The 19001-nt window shown below is 48.6% G+C and overlaps 7 protein-coding genes across 7 annotated transcripts; 5 read left to right on the top strand and 2 right to left on the bottom strand.

Moving 5' to 3' along the window:
• Nucleotides 1-2069: 2069 nt before the first annotated feature.
• Nucleotides 2070-4182, top strand: ASPVEDRAFT_145964 (uncharacterized protein; the record flags this gene model as incomplete). Its single annotated transcript, XM_040808075.1, has 5 exons — nt 2070-2276; nt 2352-2432; nt 2485-2541; nt 2621-3920; nt 3971-4182. 4 exons carry the CDS (start codon nt 2070-2072, stop codon nt 3758-3760), a joined length of 1485 nt encoding a protein of 494 aa, XP_040662230.1. The 3' UTR covers nt 3761-3920; nt 3971-4182.
• On the top strand, nt 3918-5684 carry ASPVEDRAFT_23476 (HET domain-containing protein; the record flags this gene model as incomplete). The annotated part of the gene is made up of 5 exons (XM_040809549.1): nt 3918-3920; nt 3944-3973; nt 4026-4048; nt 4309-4753; nt 4944-5684. The coding sequence occupies 5 exons, from the start codon at nt 3918-3920 to the stop codon at nt 5682-5684; spliced, it is 1242 nt and encodes a 413-aa protein (XP_040662229.1).
• Nucleotides 5685-6510: 826 nt separating this feature from the next.
• Nucleotides 6511-8526, top strand: ASPVEDRAFT_23475 (uncharacterized protein; the record flags this gene model as incomplete). Its single annotated transcript, XM_040809548.1, has 2 exons — nt 6511-6814; nt 6872-8526. 2 exons carry the CDS (start codon nt 6511-6513, stop codon nt 8524-8526), a joined length of 1959 nt encoding a protein of 652 aa, XP_040662228.1.
• A 609-nt stretch (nt 8527-9135) lies between these two features.
• Nucleotides 9136-9933, top strand: ASPVEDRAFT_78234 (uncharacterized protein; the record flags this gene model as incomplete). The annotated part of the gene is made up of 5 exons (XM_040816505.1): nt 9136-9162; nt 9217-9287; nt 9338-9467; nt 9518-9681; nt 9735-9933. 5 exons carry the CDS (start codon nt 9136-9138, stop codon nt 9931-9933), a joined length of 591 nt encoding a protein of 196 aa, XP_040662227.1.
• A 230-nt stretch (nt 9934-10163) lies between these two features.
• On the bottom strand, nt 10164-12705 carry ASPVEDRAFT_157993 (HET domain-containing protein). The gene is made up of 2 exons (XM_040808552.1): nt 12230-12705; nt 10164-12174 (listed from the first exon to the last, which is right to left on the bottom strand). The coding sequence occupies exons 1-2, from the start codon at nt 12597-12599 to the stop codon at nt 10250-10252; spliced, it is 2295 nt and encodes a 764-aa protein (XP_040662226.1). The 5' UTR covers nt 12600-12705; the 3' UTR covers nt 10164-10249.
• A 725-nt stretch (nt 12706-13430) lies between these two features.
• On the top strand, nt 13431-16085 carry ASPVEDRAFT_35863 (HET domain-containing protein). Its single transcript, XM_040811091.1, has 2 exons — nt 13431-14113; nt 14177-16085. The coding sequence occupies exons 1-2, from the start codon at nt 13906-13908 to the stop codon at nt 16012-16014; spliced, it is 2046 nt and encodes a 681-aa protein (XP_040662225.1). The 5' UTR covers nt 13431-13905; the 3' UTR covers nt 16015-16085.
• Nucleotides 16086-16104: 19 nt separating this feature from the next.
• Nucleotides 16105-18808, bottom strand: ASPVEDRAFT_35858 (uncharacterized protein). The gene is made up of 6 exons (XM_040811090.1): nt 18100-18808; nt 17120-18019; nt 16992-17062; nt 16763-16907; nt 16521-16684; nt 16105-16448 (listed from the first exon to the last, which is right to left on the bottom strand). The coding sequence occupies exons 1-6, from the start codon at nt 18679-18681 to the stop codon at nt 16250-16252; spliced, it is 2061 nt and encodes a 686-aa protein (XP_040662224.1). The 5' UTR covers nt 18682-18808; the 3' UTR covers nt 16105-16249.
• Nucleotides 18809-19001: the final 193 nt, after the last annotated feature.

Genomic DNA, 19001 nt, shown 5'->3' with positions numbered 1-19001 from the left:
GTATTATCAACTTCCGTGATTCACACCCGGCTGAATAGGATACTTTTATTGTGAGCACGGTACTAATAAAATCTCTGTTACCGCCACGCACCCTAAGCCTGCGCTTTCCCAGCCATGAAGGCGTTCCAGACTGATGCAGATTAGAAGCTCCAGATTCCTTCTCGACTACCAGCTGTGGACTCCACCTATTATGACTGTTGTGAGTATTGTCGAGGAAGCTGCTTGGTATAGTCACCAAGGAGCCAGCGGCAATACTCCAATGCCTCCCAGTTTTACAGTTAATAAGAGCCAAGCTGGGTCTATCGTTTCCTCCCTGGGTAGAGTTGTTAATGAAATCTCAAGACGAAGCTGCCTTTCACTTTATAACGGACTCCAGGTCGTTCGACCTAGTTGTTAGAAACTCCATAAGCATCCATGGTGTATCCCTGCACATTGGCTGTAGAGGATCGCGGAAGGCTTCTTCCAGAGGCGAAGTACTGCGAGAGATAACATACTGGATAAGCTTAGCTGCCTCCCTCAACCACCCGAACGCGAGAAAGCCAGCGGTGACACCGGAATACAGACCAATCATGGAGACATCTATTGGCCGCTGTTCATAGTCCTGCTCGTCGGCTGGGCTTATGCACATGGTGAGGCGAAGAAATGTAAAGGATGATGAGCCTACCAGTTGGGAGGGCACAGTATATATAGTCTGATCCAGGTATTGGTACGGTAACGTAGCCACCATCCACTAAATCAGCTGCAATATTGATGTTTATTATTGTACAGCAGACAACGGCAAAAAAAAAAAAAAAAAAAAAAAAAAAAAAAAAAAAAAAAAAAAAAACCAAAATAATAACAAAACATACAACAGTAGAAAGTATGACTTTGCAGGGGAAAAAATTCTTAACATCCTCCTTTCCATCCTCCTCCCTCTTACCCAAATCACTACTTTGACTTCGTTCTTGACGATTCCGTCGCCATAATGCGGGGAGGCAAGTTCACGAAAAGGTCATCCTTGCTAAGCATGATAGTTTGTCTATCCAGCAACCTGCGCTCCCTGAAACAAAGCAGGAATACAAAGATATTCTTTGGATCTTTCATTAGTGAGCCTCGTTTCTTTAAACCTACCCGCACCATACTGATCTAAAGTATAACCACCCAGGCACTGTCACACCGCCAGATATTCAAACCTTCAAACCTTTTATGGAATATATTAGCATTAACATCAAAGGCCAGATTAAGGAGCGTGGACAGGTGGCGGTGTTGCCTTCAATCCGCCCTCAGGCAGCGGAGAGGCTTTGTTACACAGGGCATGTCAAGATGACATGGCAAGCGATAACGTCAACGACGATAGCAACGTCGCTACTGTGCGATGCAACGGTATCTCATCCAAGGTTGCTCGATTTAGCCCAGTATCATCTTCACAGTCATTGACGCTCTCGCCTGAATGGACTGGGTAGAGGCCAGAAGACCGCATTAGGGCAGTAGCCTGCCAACATCGCAGGAGCATATACAAGTCCGGAAATACCATTGTCAAGCGGTGGGGCTGGTATGACGTTGTTCTACCGACGTCATCAATAGCAAGTCCAGTCAATTGCACCATGACCAAATTACTGGTAGGAGGTGTAGCCGTTCATTTGTTACGTCTGGCCGTCTAGGAAAGGCACGAAAAGCGTCGTACCAGCACCGAAAAGTTCGCTAAGAAATCTCCTGATCGTCACGGAACCTCACTTTCACTTGTATTCTCCCTGTCAGGGCCCTGAATATAGAAGGACTCGGAATCCATATACAATTAGTGTCAGCCCTATGAGGTTCTCCGGTTTGGTCTCCATCGTGTCCGCTCGGAAGGGCGCGGGCGGCTCGGTGCGTGCTTAGGCTCCGCTGGAGCCATGGTTCGTGCTATGCATGAGTGACAACCAGCCGGAACCATTACTACATCCTTGAAGATCGAAGATGTCACCGGGCTTGCCGGTGAGTCTACTTAAACCCCGCGGGGATCTGTGCACGACCCGACGCAGTAAACCATTCCTTGACCCATACACAACCCCAACCAAGCCCGCCCTCTACAATAAGCACTGCGTCACAGAATGGCGATCCCCTTCCCCGAAGGCAAAGCCTACTTTAAACGCAGCGCGTTAAAATCCGAAAAGGACGGGCGGTTCAACGCTGACGACCCGGCGCACTTCTACAGTACTATGATCGTCGAAATGACCTGGAACGTTGAGGCGCACCACGGGTCCAAGCAGGCCAATGAACCCAAGGGCCACCCACACAAGCGCTCCAACTATGAAATCGTGTACGGTGGCGGCGGGTGGCGGACGTCCTACGGCAACTGGAGCTGATGCCCGTTTACGTATGGGAACTGGAAGTACCCTTCCCGGCGCGTGCAGTGTGAGCTGTGTACCAGCGGGTATCGGTTCAAGAGGCATGAGTACGGGGATAAGGCTGAGGTGTGTATATCAACGGGTGCTTCAAGTGCTTGCTCTCATTGTCCTCTGGTAGGTGTGGTTCATGTTTGTCCCGATGCCGACGAGGGAAGAGGAGTGGATCTGGATGGACGTACGTGTCGATTCCCCCCCCAGCTTCTGCGTTTCATGAATAGAGGATGTAACAAGATCTCATATGTACGCTCCATCAGCGTTTAACCCGTGTCCGCGCAATCTACATACCGACCGCCTACAGCTCGAGCGAGAGCTACCCAGACATATGCACCTACGTGCACGTCAACTTCACCAAAAAAGCGGCCCCGACAATGGTGTACCAGAAGCCCAGCTCCGCGGGCAGCACCAAACTGACAAGCACAACCGTGCAGCTCAAATCCCACTCCGAGCGCGGCCTCGACATCGATAAGACGACCACCCTGGGAATCAATCCGGCCCGCCTCATCACGGCACTAATTATCCCCGAGGACATCCGCAAGGTCGACGCGTACACATGCGGGGGCCTAGCCCTCATGGACACGGCAGAGATCCCGAATGCAGTGCTCCAGCGGGAGTATGACAGCACCTGCATGGCGGACTGGGCGGTGGTTGTCAACGAGAACCACGGTGTCCAGGTCGGGTGGAAGAAGGCAGATATGGGCTCACCATGGTTCCTAGAGTACTTCAAGAACGCGGTCGCGTTTGCTATCGGCTATGTCCCCATCGTCGGTCCGTTCGCGACTATCGGCTGGAACCTGGCTATCTCGGGCATCTTTGATGACCACGAGGCGTTTATGGAAGAGCTCCGCGAGCAGATCCCCTCGTATCAGCTACTCGAGGGGTTTGTAGAGGAGATTCAGAACATCGTGGAAGACGGGAAACCGATGATCAAGGACAAGGTCTCGCTGAAGAAGAAGAAGGATGAAAAGGACTACGTCGTCTTCGATGAAAAGGTCCTGGCCGATGCGAAAAAGACCGCCGACGCAAAGGCCAAGGACAAGCCCACGACTGTAGGCGAGGAGTCGATATTTAAGACACTAAGCTTGTCGATACTGATGCGGCTGGCGCTCGATAACCGATTTGCCATTCTCAAACTGCTGAATGAGCCCAAAGTTGACGATGAAGATATGTGGTCGCCCGAGGCGCTGCGGTCGGATACACGCTCGGCAACAATTGTCACACGGCTGCCGCTTGGGGACCAAGATGAGTTGGTGGATGCTCTAGAAAGGCTAAGCACGAAGGGCGAGGTCAAGTATAATGAAGGATGGAAGCTGATGGGCGATGTGCCCAAGAATGGATTCGGGGTGCACCAGGCATATGTGAAGAAGCAGGCAGGCCGCTATATCAAGGCGAAATAGGTAATTTGTATGCTTCGATGTGCAAAAAAGTGATTTACCTTTGTTCTTTGATACCCTTCATCTCCATATCAACAGCCTTACCAACAGGAACATCCACGTTAATTGCCGGTTTCTTATTAGAATCTTCCTAGGATTAGGGGAGATATAAAATCTGGCCATGGTTAGTTCTATTTTTTATACCAGGCAGGAGCTTTATATTTAACTTATAAGAAGGTAAGATAGAATTATTTTAATCTCTAGGTTTATAAGAAACCACCCTGGACAGGCCTCCTTTGTGAAGGGTTATACGTAAGTTGATCAGGTATAAAGTCACTATGCCAGGAACAAATCACTTCAAGACCAAACCTTGCCTTTCGCAAGGTATAGGGGCTTAGTGTCGATACATAAGCGGCCCTATACAACAGCTGGGATTCGCATGTGGCCACCCGCCATACTACTAACCAGCCGGCGTGTGGCTTAAGTATAGCAAATAGTTGGGTGGGTGAGTGCTGCTTTATCATCGCGCGACCACTGCACTGACCCTCAGCTGAGCTCAGATATAACATTAGGTATTGGTTCACCTCGATCTGGCTGAAACCATGGCCTCTTGGGACCTTCATATACTATCGTATTCCAAACCAGATTGCACAGGCAATTATCAAGGACCAAGGGGAAGTCAACAACACGCAGGATTCAGCAGCCCGGGAAATGGTTCGGGATCTCAAAGAGCTTACCTCGAAAGGCGGCAAAATGGATTGGGAGTCTCTCCAAGCAAGCTCACAGGCCCCGGATAATTATGATAAGGGATCTTTCTTGGATCAAGAGATGGATCGTATCTCTCTCTCGTTCGTATTTGGGGACTCCCCTGCCCCGGATTATCCACCGAGTCAACAGGTGACATTAGATGAGCACAAGGCGTGGTCTAAATACAAACATCATCAATTCATCCAACGATGGGGCCTTCTCTCAGAAGATGAAGGTCGAGACGAAGAATGGTGGATTGCAGATCCAGTGGTACTTGAGAACGAACCAAGTTACCTCTGTGAAATGTGTCGCCACATAAACTTCAATGTCCTCTTGACTCAGCGAGGCTTACCTGGCAATCAAAAGCCAGGCCCTACTCGGATAGGACTCTATTCCTTGGCACATGTTTTGAGACGTTTGGGGTGGAGTGTCGCCGACTCAATACATTTCGTCAACCAAGGTCATTCTGGAGGCTAGAGATGGACTCCTTGATCCGTCACTCACTCTCTCGCACACCATCAAGGACACCATCAAGGTGGCTCGGGCTATTGGTTCTTGTTACTTATGGGTTGACGCCTTATGCATTCTGCAGGATAGTACAGAAGACGTGGCCAAGAATGTTACTATGATGGACAAAATCTATAGTGGTGCAGCTCTGACCATCGTCGCCTCGACCAATGTGAGCCCCTATTATGGTCTACCGGAAGTCAGCACGTCTCCTCGATCTAGAACGCAGATCACGCAGACTGTTCCGGGAATGTGCGTGTCTACTGCATTCCATGACCCGCGGAGGAGGCTGGATGATATTGAAAATTCCATCTGGAATACCCGCGCATGGACCTATCAAGAGCGACATCTGTCTTCTCGATCTGTGTATTTCACTGATTCCGAGATGGTGTTTATTTTTCCATTTGCGACATTCTTCGAGGACACGGTTCCTGCCAATGGTCTTCAGTACAGGCCCTCGCCAGTCAATGAAGGCTTCAATTCCTATCCCCGTGGTGTCGAGATGCAGATATGGAACGATCCTACGCAACGCATTTTCCCAAATAAGTTTTTCCAGACAGGCGATCAAACAACGACCATGGTGGCTGTGGGTCCGAATCAAGATGGGGGACGAGGGCCGTGCTCAGATCCATCTCCAATATATCGCATCGCCCGCCTTCCGGGTCCCCACTTATCCGGTATACAAGAGGCTTGACAATATGGGATGTCTATGTTAAGGCAGTTAAGAACTATACACAACGCAACCTGACTCTTGATACGGATGGTGGAGAAATGAATATAACTTATTTATTCTTGCCTTGAATTCTATGATACGGCTTGAATATCCATCCGCCTTGCCGACTTGCTTAGCCTCCTAATTAACTATGGACCGTTCTCTGCTGGCTTAGGGACCTACCGCCTTGGATGGATATTGGCCATGTGGTGGTGAATCATTCCAAATACCGACTGCTGAGCAAGAAGACATCACCACGGAGCCCACACACGTTTCTAGCGACAGATACTTGAGGCGATGTATATTCTCAATCCCTCGACTGCTATTCCGGAAATCTTGGTTGTCTTATAACTGTCACGCATGGTCTCCCTTCCTTCAAAGGAGGCCGTACCCTTTACTGAACCTGTAATCATCTGCAGCGCGGACGGAGTTCTAAAACTAACAATTACAAAATGCCAGCAATAAACCCTCCTACCTCACCAATAGTATCTTGTGCTGTTTCAGACGATGTTTCTACGACAATTAGTCAGTAAAAACCCAGTCGGGGAATATGCAGGTGGAGCTGAGATTCTATTGCACCGTCCATCGTGGCTTAGATGAGCCAGGCGCCTAAAAATCTTGGAACACGGATCAAAACCAATGGCCTTGAGATAAATATCATCACATATCTCAGCTCAGATATCACAATATCATTTTGTCAATATTGATCGTTTTGATTAATTTTCTATAGTCGTCTATTTGACACCAAGAACAGCGTCGGGGCCTTTTTACAACAAACTCCGGAATGCTGTGCAAAACCTGTTGCCAAATGTTTGTCGGCCCATTTGACCAGAGGACCCATCCACACCACCTGCATTCCCGTGATCTTGAAAATGCGGCTTCTCACAATTGTCACATATGCAGGGTGTTGTGGAATGCGGTCGTTGATCATCCACGGCAGTCTAAGCAGCCTGGAGATCTTGAAAAGCCACACCCTGCCCCGGTTTCACGATACTATATTCGCCGCCAAGCCGTGGCGGGAGAATTTATATTTGAACTCGACTTTACTGTGAACAAGAAGGGAACCGACACGTGGGGGAGGTCTATTACGTTCTGTTTGCAAAACATGAAGGGTAAGTTATCATCCGGTTCATGCTGTTGCTATTAGTAACTAATATAAACTGCCTCAGATGCCAGTAACCATATTGACACTGAAGTGACATACAGCTCCAGTAGCTGGGCTCCTAGCATGTCAGGTGCACTGAAATGGTTGACCCGATGCCTAGATACACATGCCAATTGCGGGTCATCTTCCAAAGCTGGCTACACCCCCACGCGCCTACTACAGATAGGGCACCCGAGCTCCGACAAAGTTCAATTATTGGTTCATGCCCAAAATGAAGACACTGCAGTCCAATATGCTACCCTTAGCCACTGCTGGGGGACCTCGAAACCCTCTAAGCTCTCGATATTAACGTCAGCATCACTTCAAAGTTTACGCGAAGGAATTTTCATTTCAGAATTAGACCAGGTGTTCCAGGACGCTGTATTCACAGCTCAGTCACTGGGCCTTGGCTTTCTCTGGATAGATTCATTGTGTATATTCCAAGACTCTAAAGATGACTGGCAACGAGAGGCGCCACTCATGAGCCATGTGTACTCAGGGGCAATAATCAATATAGCAGCGAGTATAGCAGCAGGCCATAACGCGAGTTGCTTCCCAGACAGGGATCTATCATTGGTTCAGCCATATATCATCGAATCCGCTTGGGATGATTGCAAAAGCCAAAAGTATATTCTCTACCACAATGACTTCAAAGATACCACATTGAAGGATCTGCCGTTGACGAAAAGAGCATGGGTTGTTCAGGAACTTTTATTGGCACCAAGGGTTCTGTTTTTAACAGGAACGCAGTTGTTCTGGGAATGCTATGAATTGCAAGCATGCGAAACATATCCAAGAGGCCTACCGCCGAAAATTCGCGAGCAGTGGTTGACAAGGGATGTCTTATGGGATTTGCTTTTTAGCTCTGAGAGAAATCCTGAGCCGATGGTAAGAAATAGGGCACACCAGGACATCGATGCAATCAGGAAGTTATGGAAGGCAATCGTGGAAGTTTACACAGCAACACAATTGACGTATGGAACAGACAAACTCATAGCTCTCTCCGGAATTTCGAGAATTATGGGACGTTATCTTGACGATAAGTTCTGTGCTGGGCTATGGAGGAAAACGCTTGTCACTGACTTGTTCTGGTTTGGCCCATCAGGTAGAGGCGAAAAACGGTCCAGACCCAGCCCGTACCGTGCACCCTCATGGTCCTGGGCTGGTATGGATGGCCAAGTCTCCGTGTCACTTTTTCTGGGTAAACAACTGCAGGACATAGAACCGTTGGTTGGTATAATTTCTTGTGAAGTGGAGTCCTCTACAGGAGATCCCTATGGTTTCGTTACGGGTGGCTTTCTGAGACTTTCCGGACTACTCACAACAATCCGAATCAAGCCCAAACCTGACGGTGGCTGGTATGTTTTCTTTGATGATATTTGGTGGGATGATAATGTACGCATTCATATTCGCCTCGACTGCACTCCCTCTACATATAAATTTCATTGTTTACCATTGTTCATCGATAATCATCAATTGCCATTATGGAATCTGTCATGCCTTTTACTTGAACCTACTGGGGAGGTTGGAGGACAGTTCAAACGGGGTGGCATTCTGCACGCCTTTTCTGGGGCAATGGGAATGCAGACTTGGACTAATTTTGAAGGCAAGAAGAATGAAAGCTGGCTCGAATTTGAGAGAAAGTGTGACGATGGTGGGTATGTGGTAACCATTTTGTGAATATTATATGTGCGAGAGATAATGACCATTCGATGTCAAATGGTATGGACACCAGGGAGTGAAAGTACTGTAAGAGGGCGGTACTCTAGCTACCACAGAGGTACCTCACCCGTCAGGATGATGTTAGTATTCATTTTCCTGGAATATAAATTTAGAGTGGTTACAATGTATTTTGCTGATAATAAAAAAAACTTTGGGGTGGTAGACTGAAATGGGGCGGAGGGCCACGAAACACTGCTGTACCTCACTGACCACATGATAATCCCACCCAACACCCCCAATGGCCTGGCTTGTTCAGAGTTTGGACTGTAATACGTTTGTCAAGAACGAGTTTAGTGTCCAGATATTGTTAAGTTCCCAAAGTTAGCAAAACTCTGCGGAGACAGTATTTCTTTGCTTAGCCGATCAAACTGGCTCAATCATCTCGATGAAGGCGAGTCGGATGAGGATGGATTGAACCGTACCGCTGTGTTTCATCAAGAAGTTGAGAAAAACAGAATATTTTCAAGAGCTACGGAGACCCGATTGGCCAAATTGAATATGCCTTTATGGCTCTTCCCTGCAGAATATTTGCCTTGGGAACGTTGAAGTATTCTCAGTGAGTTAGGCATGGATTACCTTGATCTTTATCTCATGGTATGAGATTCATAGATTTATAATCTACGAGCAACAAATAGCTGACTTCACAAGCATTGGCCTGTATCCACAAGCTCCAAAGGATTTGCTATAGAGCTTAACAATTGGAACTTCATCAACACATGGTACAGAATTCTATGAACAATAACTGGGGCTATATCTCTAACTTTTACAGGGAGGAAATGCAAAAGGTTCCATCGCACAAAGTACACAACATTGGGGTTTCAAACTTTGGTATCGCTAATCTCCAGCGACTTTTGCATCATCCGTCATGCAAGGTGGTCCCTGCAGTCAATCAAATCGAGGTACCTGCTAGACCATTTTAACTTGACCCAGGCCTTCTAACATGCTATAGCTACATCCCTATTGGCCATCTTGGAGGATTCTCAAGTATTGCAAGAACCATGGTATACACTGCACAGCGTATTCTTGTCTGGGATCCACCGGTTCTCCTCTATTCGATAACCCAGTGGTTCTTGAACTATCCCAAAGTAAAGGGAAATCACCCCAGCAGATCTTGTACGGGATATCTCTGGTCATCCATTTCACAATTCTTGTACTAACACAAAAAGGATCATGTGGGGCATCCAGCGCGACACGTCTGTAGTGCCCAAAACCGTAACCCCAGTGCGTATCAAGGAGAATTCTGAATTGGATGGCTGGGGATTGAGTAACCACGAGATGGACTTGTTAAATGGGTGCACCATTCGGTTCAAATCTTGCAATGGCATGTGGTTGCGTGGAAAGATTTTCTTCGAAGATGGTGACTGAGAGAGAGTGCACGTTGTCTGGCAGCTTAAATGATGACAGCTGTCTAGCATTGAAACATGTTCCAAGCTTTCAGGCAATGACTGGTCAGATTGAGGGTGGAGCTCGCTTCAGACCATCTACTTTTAGATCTTTAGCTCCAAAACGTCCACCTGAAGAGCCGAGGCGCCACACTCAAAAATTGAGCATTCTTGGACATACAAAATGGGATATCCCTAGTAATCTGGGTTATGATGCATACCAAGTTTTCATTATATAGTCAGGGCCTATTTCAGCTGATTTGAGCGGCTTGAGCCACCAAATCCTCTTGTTTAAAACATCAAACAATTGTAACATTTCTGACTGACTGGGGTTGTACAGAGTCATCGCGGTATATGTCAGGGAGCTCCGTTGGGGACCAGGCATTGTCATCCAGAACACCCAGGCCACATCGACGAAAAACAAACTTGGCATCATCAACAAACTCCAAAATCAAGCATGTGAGATAGAGAAGGGTCCCATCCATATAGGATCGCTCAAAAACACTGAGAAGTAGACACCAGATTTGCCGCTCCGACTTTTCTTCGGTAGCGTGTTGCGGTGTTTGTGTTTGATGAAATGGACTTGGTGCCTCCTGGGGCGGCCGGTCGAGGGCCGCCATGCCAACGACTTTTCCTGTTCCAGGGTCTAATATAAGGCCTGGGAACCGAGCTCGTATATTGGTGGCAGCGGCGATCAAGCTGTCGACTTTGAATTCAGACTCTCGATGCATTATCTCTTTCTGAAGATCACTCAGGGAGGATTCTGGACTGTATTTTAGAGACAGCCTCTTAAGAGAACCTCGCAGTTCAATATATCCGTTCTGTATCCGTCCATAAGGTTGATGTAGAGACTGTGGAGCACAGCTTGCGTTCACTACATGGCTGCCCTTGGACACAAGGTGGGCCGAGTCAGGCTCTAAATATCTAAATCGCACTCGCATCTTCCCAGCAGATGCCCACGACCAGGTAGGTCCGGACGCCTCGGTATTCTCTAGATTGTGGGTAGCTTGTTCTGTAGCCACATACCAACCAAGCCCTATTTGAATATCCTCTTTCCAGAGTCCTGCAAGGTAAGTTGTTGCTTGTACCCGAGCAAAGGATGCCGCCAGGCCTCCGAGTGCTGGAAGCTTGTCAGTGTCGAAAGTTAGGTTCCTCCCGCTATAGTCTTCAACGATGCAATACCAGGCATCGAAATTGTCTCTTCGCTGCGTCCACGAAGAAGCAATATCGCCCAGCGCACTGCCTGTAAGCTGTGGCGCAAACAGTCGCATACGCAGCCTACTAAGACTGCTTCCGAGTGAGCTTGTCACGGGGTCCCGTTCATCTTTTGGAACAGGGCGTGTCTCTAATGCTGTGGCGACTGTGCATGCCCAGGCCATCTGATTTCCGAAGATTAACCTCCGAGAGGAAAGTACCTCCTCTTGGAGGATCCAGCCGCGGTTTTGCAGGTGGTTGACACTCGGTAAGCTGACTGTCAATGTGGTATTTGTGGTTGTGGCTGCTCCCCCCGCTGTCTTCTCTAGCCAGGTCAACTGACAAGGTCGATAAAGAAGGGGGTCTCGGTTCTCGAAGAGCCCATCGGTGCAGGTTCGGCCTCTCTCGGCGTAGATAGTGAGAAATGCCTGCCTATATATATCTCCCATCCTACCAAGCTCTTTATCGCGCATGTCGGTATTGTCTTGTATGATACACAGTGCGTCGACCCATAGGTACTGGCAGCCAAGCCAGCGCGTCACATCGATCGCATCCCTGACAGTTCTCGGAAGACTCTCAACTGGTATCAGTTTCTCGTGAGTCTGGTAATTCTCATTCAATGTCTTTAAATTTCCGTCTATTCCCCAGCAGTAACTGAGCGCGAGGTAGGTTCTGATTGTTGTCGCCGTTGTTGACTCCAGAAAAGGCCGATCAGGGGTAGAGACATTTATGAGAAGTGTCGGAGGCACTCGGTCCCCCATCACTTTATATTGTTGATAACCGAATTTACAGTATTCATGGTTCTGCAGACAGTGGTCGATCCATAGACAAGCTAGACCGATATTTAGTGGCACGGGTGAGAGCGCAGTCCCATCTGGTGCCCGGATTTCTCCAGAGACTGATTCGGATCCCGAATCCCGACATCTTTGAGCAGAGTGCGCATGCTCTAAACGAGCACCATCCAGTGGTAACCCTTGAGAGCCCGAGCCAATACTACGATAGCCTAGCTGGCAGACTTGAGAGTACGGCTCTGCAAAATCAGTAAGGCTATATGCAACACTACTGAAGCACGGGGTGTGTCGAACCTAACAGGGGGTCAATGGCCTTCAGATCGCCTTGTCCAGTCTGACTGGTGATAGATAGGCGCTGGATGCTTTGATTACTCGGTGATAGCTCGGCCATGATAATCATATAGGCCTTGAAATAGGCGCAAATAGCATTGCGATTGGTGTTTGTGGAGTCAATCATGCTCTTGAGTAGCTGGTCGTCCCCGGTCTGATCCTCATGCTTAGTATTCAATTGCCCCTTAATAAGATTGCAAAGATGACATCCCGAAGCGACAGAATTGAGGAACGAGTCGTGATCTTTGTGCAGGATATAATAACTAAAGTCTTTCGGTCTTCCAGCTGTACCGCAGAAGTCGAATTGAATCAAGGAACATTTGTCACAAAGCATCGTCGAACAAACAACAGATTTATAATCCTATTTTTTCTCACAAAGGATGATATAGTCTGGGGCCTGATCAGGGACGAATAACAAATGTCGCTTCCTACGAAGCAAATTGCCAACAGACATTCGTCAGATCCTACGAACGTAGCCATCTTATCAGCCTCGTGATTTGACCTCGCTTAGTAATTATATGATAACCTTGTTAACTAACAGTTAACCGACGTAAATCACGAGTGGTTGATGACCTACGGTGACTAGGTGGCCCGTGATTTAAATTAGTTATTATTTAGTTAGATGTGTTCCATGGCTAATTCTGGAGCTAGTTGTCCAGGGCGTAGGCTGTTTTTAGGCCCCGGGGTTAGTGAGATAGAACAATTAGAAGGTCTCAATTTGATATTCTAGCAACTCCGCATTGAAATTCATGTATTCCCTCTAGGGACCACAAAACTTTTTCAGTCGGAGGTGCTCCTGGAGATGTGAATTACCAATAGCTAGTTAGCTAGTTGATATGAATATATTGTCTTTGTAACCCTGGTGCTCTACCCGCGGGGTGAGTGCGACACTGTGATCGACATGCAGTAAGACTGCCTCTCTCATCCAGCCGCAGATAGGTCTATGCAGAGGTTGATATCAGGAAAAGCTGCCCAGACAAGCGAGAACGCTCTACCAATCACCGGATCAACCTTCCGCATGAGTTGGACATGGTCGTCACCAACGGCGACGATTATTGGCTGACCTCGAACAAGGCTTGCTTACCCTTTTCGGCGATCAGCATTTCTACTTACATCTGAAAAGTGGCGCGCTGTGCACGCCATAAGGCTCTACTGCTCCCGCCCGCGAAATGTCGGTCCACCTGACTATCCATCTTCGAGTTAAAGACACGGACCTGTCTTGAATATCAAAGTCCCCGCGGTTCGATAAATTTCTGAGTTGGATAATCGCGTCACGAAACAATTGCAGTATGGCTCTCGGGCGCATGCACTTTATCTGATTCCAGATTGGCTGCCTTCTGCAGCACCCTGGCTATCCGACCCTCTCCCAGCTACCACATCCCCAAGACAGAGAGTCATAGAAGGCGATTAGCAAATCTCAGGCTCGGATGGCTTTCACGTTAGATGATGAAAAGACACTATGCCTTGCATGCCAGACTCTGACGTTCAGCGCACTGCTATCGGGGTTCAAACATCCACTGGCATATAGTCAGATTGTCTTGTCTGGGCGACAATGCCCCCTATGTAGGTTGATCATCTGTTCGATGGGGCGGCTTCAAACTCGCAGTACGTCGTCCGCAATTGAGAAAAGTTATGATACCATGATAGACGGACTCTTGCAGCTACCCGCTGTATACCGCCGCCATGTCTCGGGACTTGGACATTTCCCCATTTGTAACCAGATTGTTAGACCTGATTATGTCACTTGGGAGAGATGTGAGTATCAATTCGAGGCTGGCGACATCATGCACGAGCTCAGAAAGGGAAATTTTGATGGTGGTGAAACGATCCAAGTTACCGCAGATAAAGGTGGGTGTTCGAATCAACAACGCTGTCCAAACAACTCATTAATGTGAGCGACTTTCGAGATAGGCTCCTGGTATAGGGAAACTGGCTTAGTTCCGCTGGACCGAATTAGTGGTACGATTTCGAAATCGAGTTTTGACATGCTACGAGGCTGGTTAGAGACTTGCCTGGAGAGTCATGACGCATGCCGGGTGAGAGACCCTAGAAAAACGGCTGGCACCAGTCACAATGAAATATCAAGTGGCTCCAGGCTGCCGACAAGAGTGATTGATGTTACTCGTTTCGAAGGCAGCAAGTTTCGGCCGCGCCTCGTTCAGACTGACGGAAGGACTGGAACATACGTTGCCCTCAGTCACCGGTGGGGGGACAAAGAATCCACGATCCAGACATTATCTTCAACAGTTAAAACTTTCCAAAGATGCCTTCCTATGGAATCACTGCCGAACACATTTCGTCAAGCCATTGAAGTTACTCGTCAACTAAACGTACGATATCTTTGGATTGACTCGCTATGCATCGTGCAAGATGATCCGGACGACTGGAAGCGGGAGTCGCAGAAAATGGGCGATGTCTTCGAGCAGTGCATCTTTGTCATAGCTGCCACGGATAGTGTGGACAGTCAGGGGCAGGATCATGGCCTTTTCCTCCCTCGCAAGGACCCGTTAGCTGTCGAACTGTGCATTCCGATTGACAAAAGTCCCCTGCATGTACTCTCTACAAAAGTCTTTAAGCGAGAAGATCAAACGTTCGTTTGGAAGTATAGATGGCCCGCAACACATTGTCGCTTCAAAGGATGGACGCAAGGCTCTATCTGTCTGCGCCCACGCATTGACTCTCTTTCTTGTCGCGTGCGTCGTACCGCATGGTATAGCCGCGGATGGGTTCTGCAAGAACGGCTACTTCCTTCTAGGATCATTTACTTTACGAAGGACAAGCTGTACTGGAGTTGTTTCACAACCACTAAGGAAGAGGAAAATTCAGATCCAGCAGTTCCACACAGACGGTGTCTATTTCAATCTACAACCCAGGAGATTGGGGGCATCTCAGATTGCTGGACAAATATTCTTTCCGACTACGTCGGATGCAGCTTGACTCTCGATCGAGACAGGCTGATGGCGATCAGTGGGATCACGCGCAGATTCGAGCAATATTACTCTGTTGATATATATGCAGGTATTTTGAACGACCAAACTGGTAGAAATCTCCTCTGGTTTGTATATAAGCCTACTGATAAGACACATTTGGGGTTTCATGCGCCGTCTTGGTCCTGGGCGTCACTGGTAGGCTCTGTGTCTTTCTTATTGGCCCAGCCACGTCTACCAGAGCAAGGCCCTCTAATTCGGAACCTACAATACACGACTACAAACTCATGTCCAATGGATAATCCTGGAGGCTTTTGCGGGAACACTTGTCTTTCTGGCCAAGTTTCGTTCACTGGTCCGCTGGGAAAGCTAACTCGGTCGTCGATGTCGATTGTCGATATCAAAGTGGAAGGGTTTCAGGGCAATCCTATCAACAACAACGAAATCATGAGACGCCTTCTGGGCTCTGCAGTTTTTCGTTGTTCGATTCCTAAATCTTATGATGACAAATGGAATGAGATACCCGTGCAGCGAAATCTGTTCGTACCTGCACATACTGAATTGTTAGAAGACGACGGAGGGGTTTGCCTGGGCTTTCTGATACCCGACAGTTTCAGAACACCCATTACCAATAAAAGCATATTCTGTGCCGCCATCCAGCAGTGGCTAGGAAATAAAACAGAATCAAATTGCGAAATCGACTTCATAGGGCTTGAAAAGTTGGAGAACAGGCTTGGCGGGTATCGGAGAGTTGGGCGTGGTCGGATAATATGCAACGAGTGGATTTCCAAATGTAGTGAAGAAACAATATTTATCATTTGACATATCATGAATAGGTTTACAGCTAGGTAGCACCAAAATCATTCACAGGTACAGTGCTAAGAATATCCGCGACTTACAGATCGTGGTGTACTCGCCGCTCACGTTTGGTATGGAACACCTATTCCTAGAACTATAAATTGAAGGTGGCAGATATGGTCCGGGAATGCCAACGGTACCAGTGCAGGTAGTGGTTGAACGTATGCAAGGCAGTAATTATCTAGGTATATTCTCTCGCTCAATCACTACCACCTAAGAACACCCTATCCGGCAGCCACTCATCTTTACAAGACTTGAAGCGAGCCGAACAACTGCCAAGTCTCTTCATCTCCTCCGGCCCAAGGCTGCATTCCTGAATGTGAAAGTTCTCCTTGATCCGAGATGCCCTGGTACTTTTGGGGATCACACTCGTGCCACGCTGGATGCCCCATTGGAGCCTTCAGAGAGGAAAGAAAAGAAAGGATTTAGTATGGTGCCACTATGTGAGTATGGAGCGTGTCAGCACTAACAGTATTTGTTGTGGCGTTCTCCCCCTTTGACGCGCCATGTCGCAGACAGTGGGATCGCGTAGAAGAGGAGAATTCGCCGACCCCAGAGGAGAGTAGGCTGAGCAGTGGATTCCGCGGTCGGAGCAGTACTTGAGAAGGTGCTGGGAGGTCCAATATGGATGGAGCTGTAAAGGACCCATCGTGCGTTGTTAGATTTTCATCTGGCTCTATGACGGGTGTGGTGAGGCTTTCCTTCTACGTACTTCGATCTGGTTGACCGCGGGGACCACGGCGGTACATGATTGATCGATGCCTGCGAACGCTAATAATCTGGTGAGATGGGTGATGCCGAAGTTTGATACGCCAATGTTCCGCGCCTCGCTTCTGGGCAGCCGTTGCATTTGCCTCCTGCGCGGTGATATTGTCAGTGCCTAGCTAGTCCACTAGTATCATATAATAGCCCACTTCCACTGGTGGGTTCGAGACACGCACCAGGTATCGACGAAACTCCAACCACCAAGCACCCTCGTAGTATCGTTAGGGTCAATAGGAACAGGCCAATGCTGCTTTCAAAGTCAACATCACCTCTCCATAGGCACCGCGGCAAAACTCAAACAAACCATCAAGTACAGATCAACATAGTCCGTATTCAATGCCGACAGCGACTGTTCTAATGCCTGCCTAACACGAGTATGCCAGCTATTGTCCAGCTTCGTAGTAATCCAGACCTTCTCCCGCGGAATCCCAAGGTCCCTAATCGCCCTACCGATCTCCTCTTCATTACCAGAAGACTGTGCAGTGTCGATATGGCGATATCCTGTTTGTAATGCGACCAAAACCGCGTCATACACCTGGCCGGGGTACTCCGCTCTGCGGGTTCCCAATCCAAGAGCTGGGATTGACGCGCCAGTGTTGAGTGAAAAGACCGTGTTCCTTTGGCGGTTACGGGTTGAGGTAGAGAATCTTGCTACGGACTGAAAATGCCCTGCTGGTTTCCATGATACCTGTTTGTCACCAGGTAAAAGAGGAGACTTTGAAGATAGATGTAGATGGGGATGTTGAACTTGGCGAGTAACAAGAGACCTCTTTATCGATTCACCAAGGAGAACCGTGTCTCGCACGTTCCCCACAGCGGTTGGGAAATCCAGTCTGTTTCCGGCAACCCAGTCACCAAATTGATGGACCATTGACTGTATGACCGGTCGGTCTACATGCTGGTGCTCGACAGCCAATTTTTGGTGCCCCCGGGAATCATAGTGTTTTATCCTGTCTTCTTCCAAAATCAGAGTGCCCCTGGTTCCTGTTACGGAGATAGACTGAGAGGCCCGGTGCGCAACGCGAGACAGTCGAACATGCCCTATGCAGTTCTTTTTTGGTCTCCAATCCATCATAATATCCGAGACATCGTCTCCCCTGTACATCTGGAATGGCCGAACAGAATCAACGTTAATTGCCATGAGCGAAGTAGGTAGGCCAAAAAGCCACACTATCAAGTCAAGCATATGGCAGCCAAGGTCTTCCTACGACGGACATAGAGTCAATCGAGAACCTAAAAAGCACCCCAAAACGGCAAGGGAATAAAGCAGGAAAGTATACGAACCGTGACTCCAACTCCTGACGTGGCGCGCCACGTCTCTTCCAAATTCGTGATATTCAGGGCGAGACTGGCCTCAATGGCAGCAACGTCTCCAACAAGAGGCAAGAGTCTGCGGAAGCGCAAGAACCGTGGCTCAAACCGCTTCTGGAAGGTAACCCCTATCTTCACGGGAAGCAGCATCATATGCTGATAATCCTCTATTGATTCCGCCACTGGCTTCTCTTTCAAAGCCGCGATTCCCCTTTCGGCAAGCGTAGTGATGCACTGCATGTGAGCACCATGAGGGACCGAGACAATCGCAAAATCTGGTGTGTGGCGGGACAGAAGCTTCGGTAGAGACCGGTAAGCAGGGATGTGCTGGTGTTTGGCTGAGAAGGATGCGAGGGAACTGCTATTGATGTCGCAGACAGCGGCAATGGAGATTGATGGTTGGCCGATGAGGCTGAGGAAATGGCTTCTATACCCCCGGTAGCCGAGCCCTACCAGAGCAATACTGTACGGTCTTCGGCTACAACCTTCTGCCGGGTTTGTATGAGGGCAGACCGCAGTCCTAAACGCAACCGCGGTGTGGCGTAAAATTGGCATTCTTTGGGGTGTTCTGTTTGGCAGGAAGAAGCGTAATTGGCAAGTCTCAAGAGGCAGTGCTGTAAGGCAGACACAGCCCAAGGCCTTATATCCCGCGGCTTCCTTCTGCCTTCCCACCAGCAGAGCCTCCTTTCAATCCATTTGAGATCCCGGTCGGCGATGGGCCATCCTCTTCCGGATTCATGTGGCCTGTTGGCTGGCCGCTGACTGTTTGCTGCAGCCGTGAGCTATTATCTTGCGCTGGACAAGACGCAGCCTGGTACTGGGGACGAATCAGGGCAGACCGCGTCCTTATGTCACAGTGAGCAACCTGTACGGGG

Source organism: Aspergillus versicolor (genome assembly GCF_001890125.1).
Source record: "Aspergillus versicolor CBS 583.65 unplaced genomic scaffold ASPVEscaffold_1, whole genome shotgun sequence".
Classification (NCBI taxonomy): domain Eukaryota; kingdom Fungi; phylum Ascomycota; class Eurotiomycetes; order Eurotiales; family Aspergillaceae; genus Aspergillus; species Aspergillus versicolor.
The sequence above is the reverse complement of the archived record's forward strand: the minus strand, read 5'-3'. Positions and strand labels throughout refer to the sequence as shown.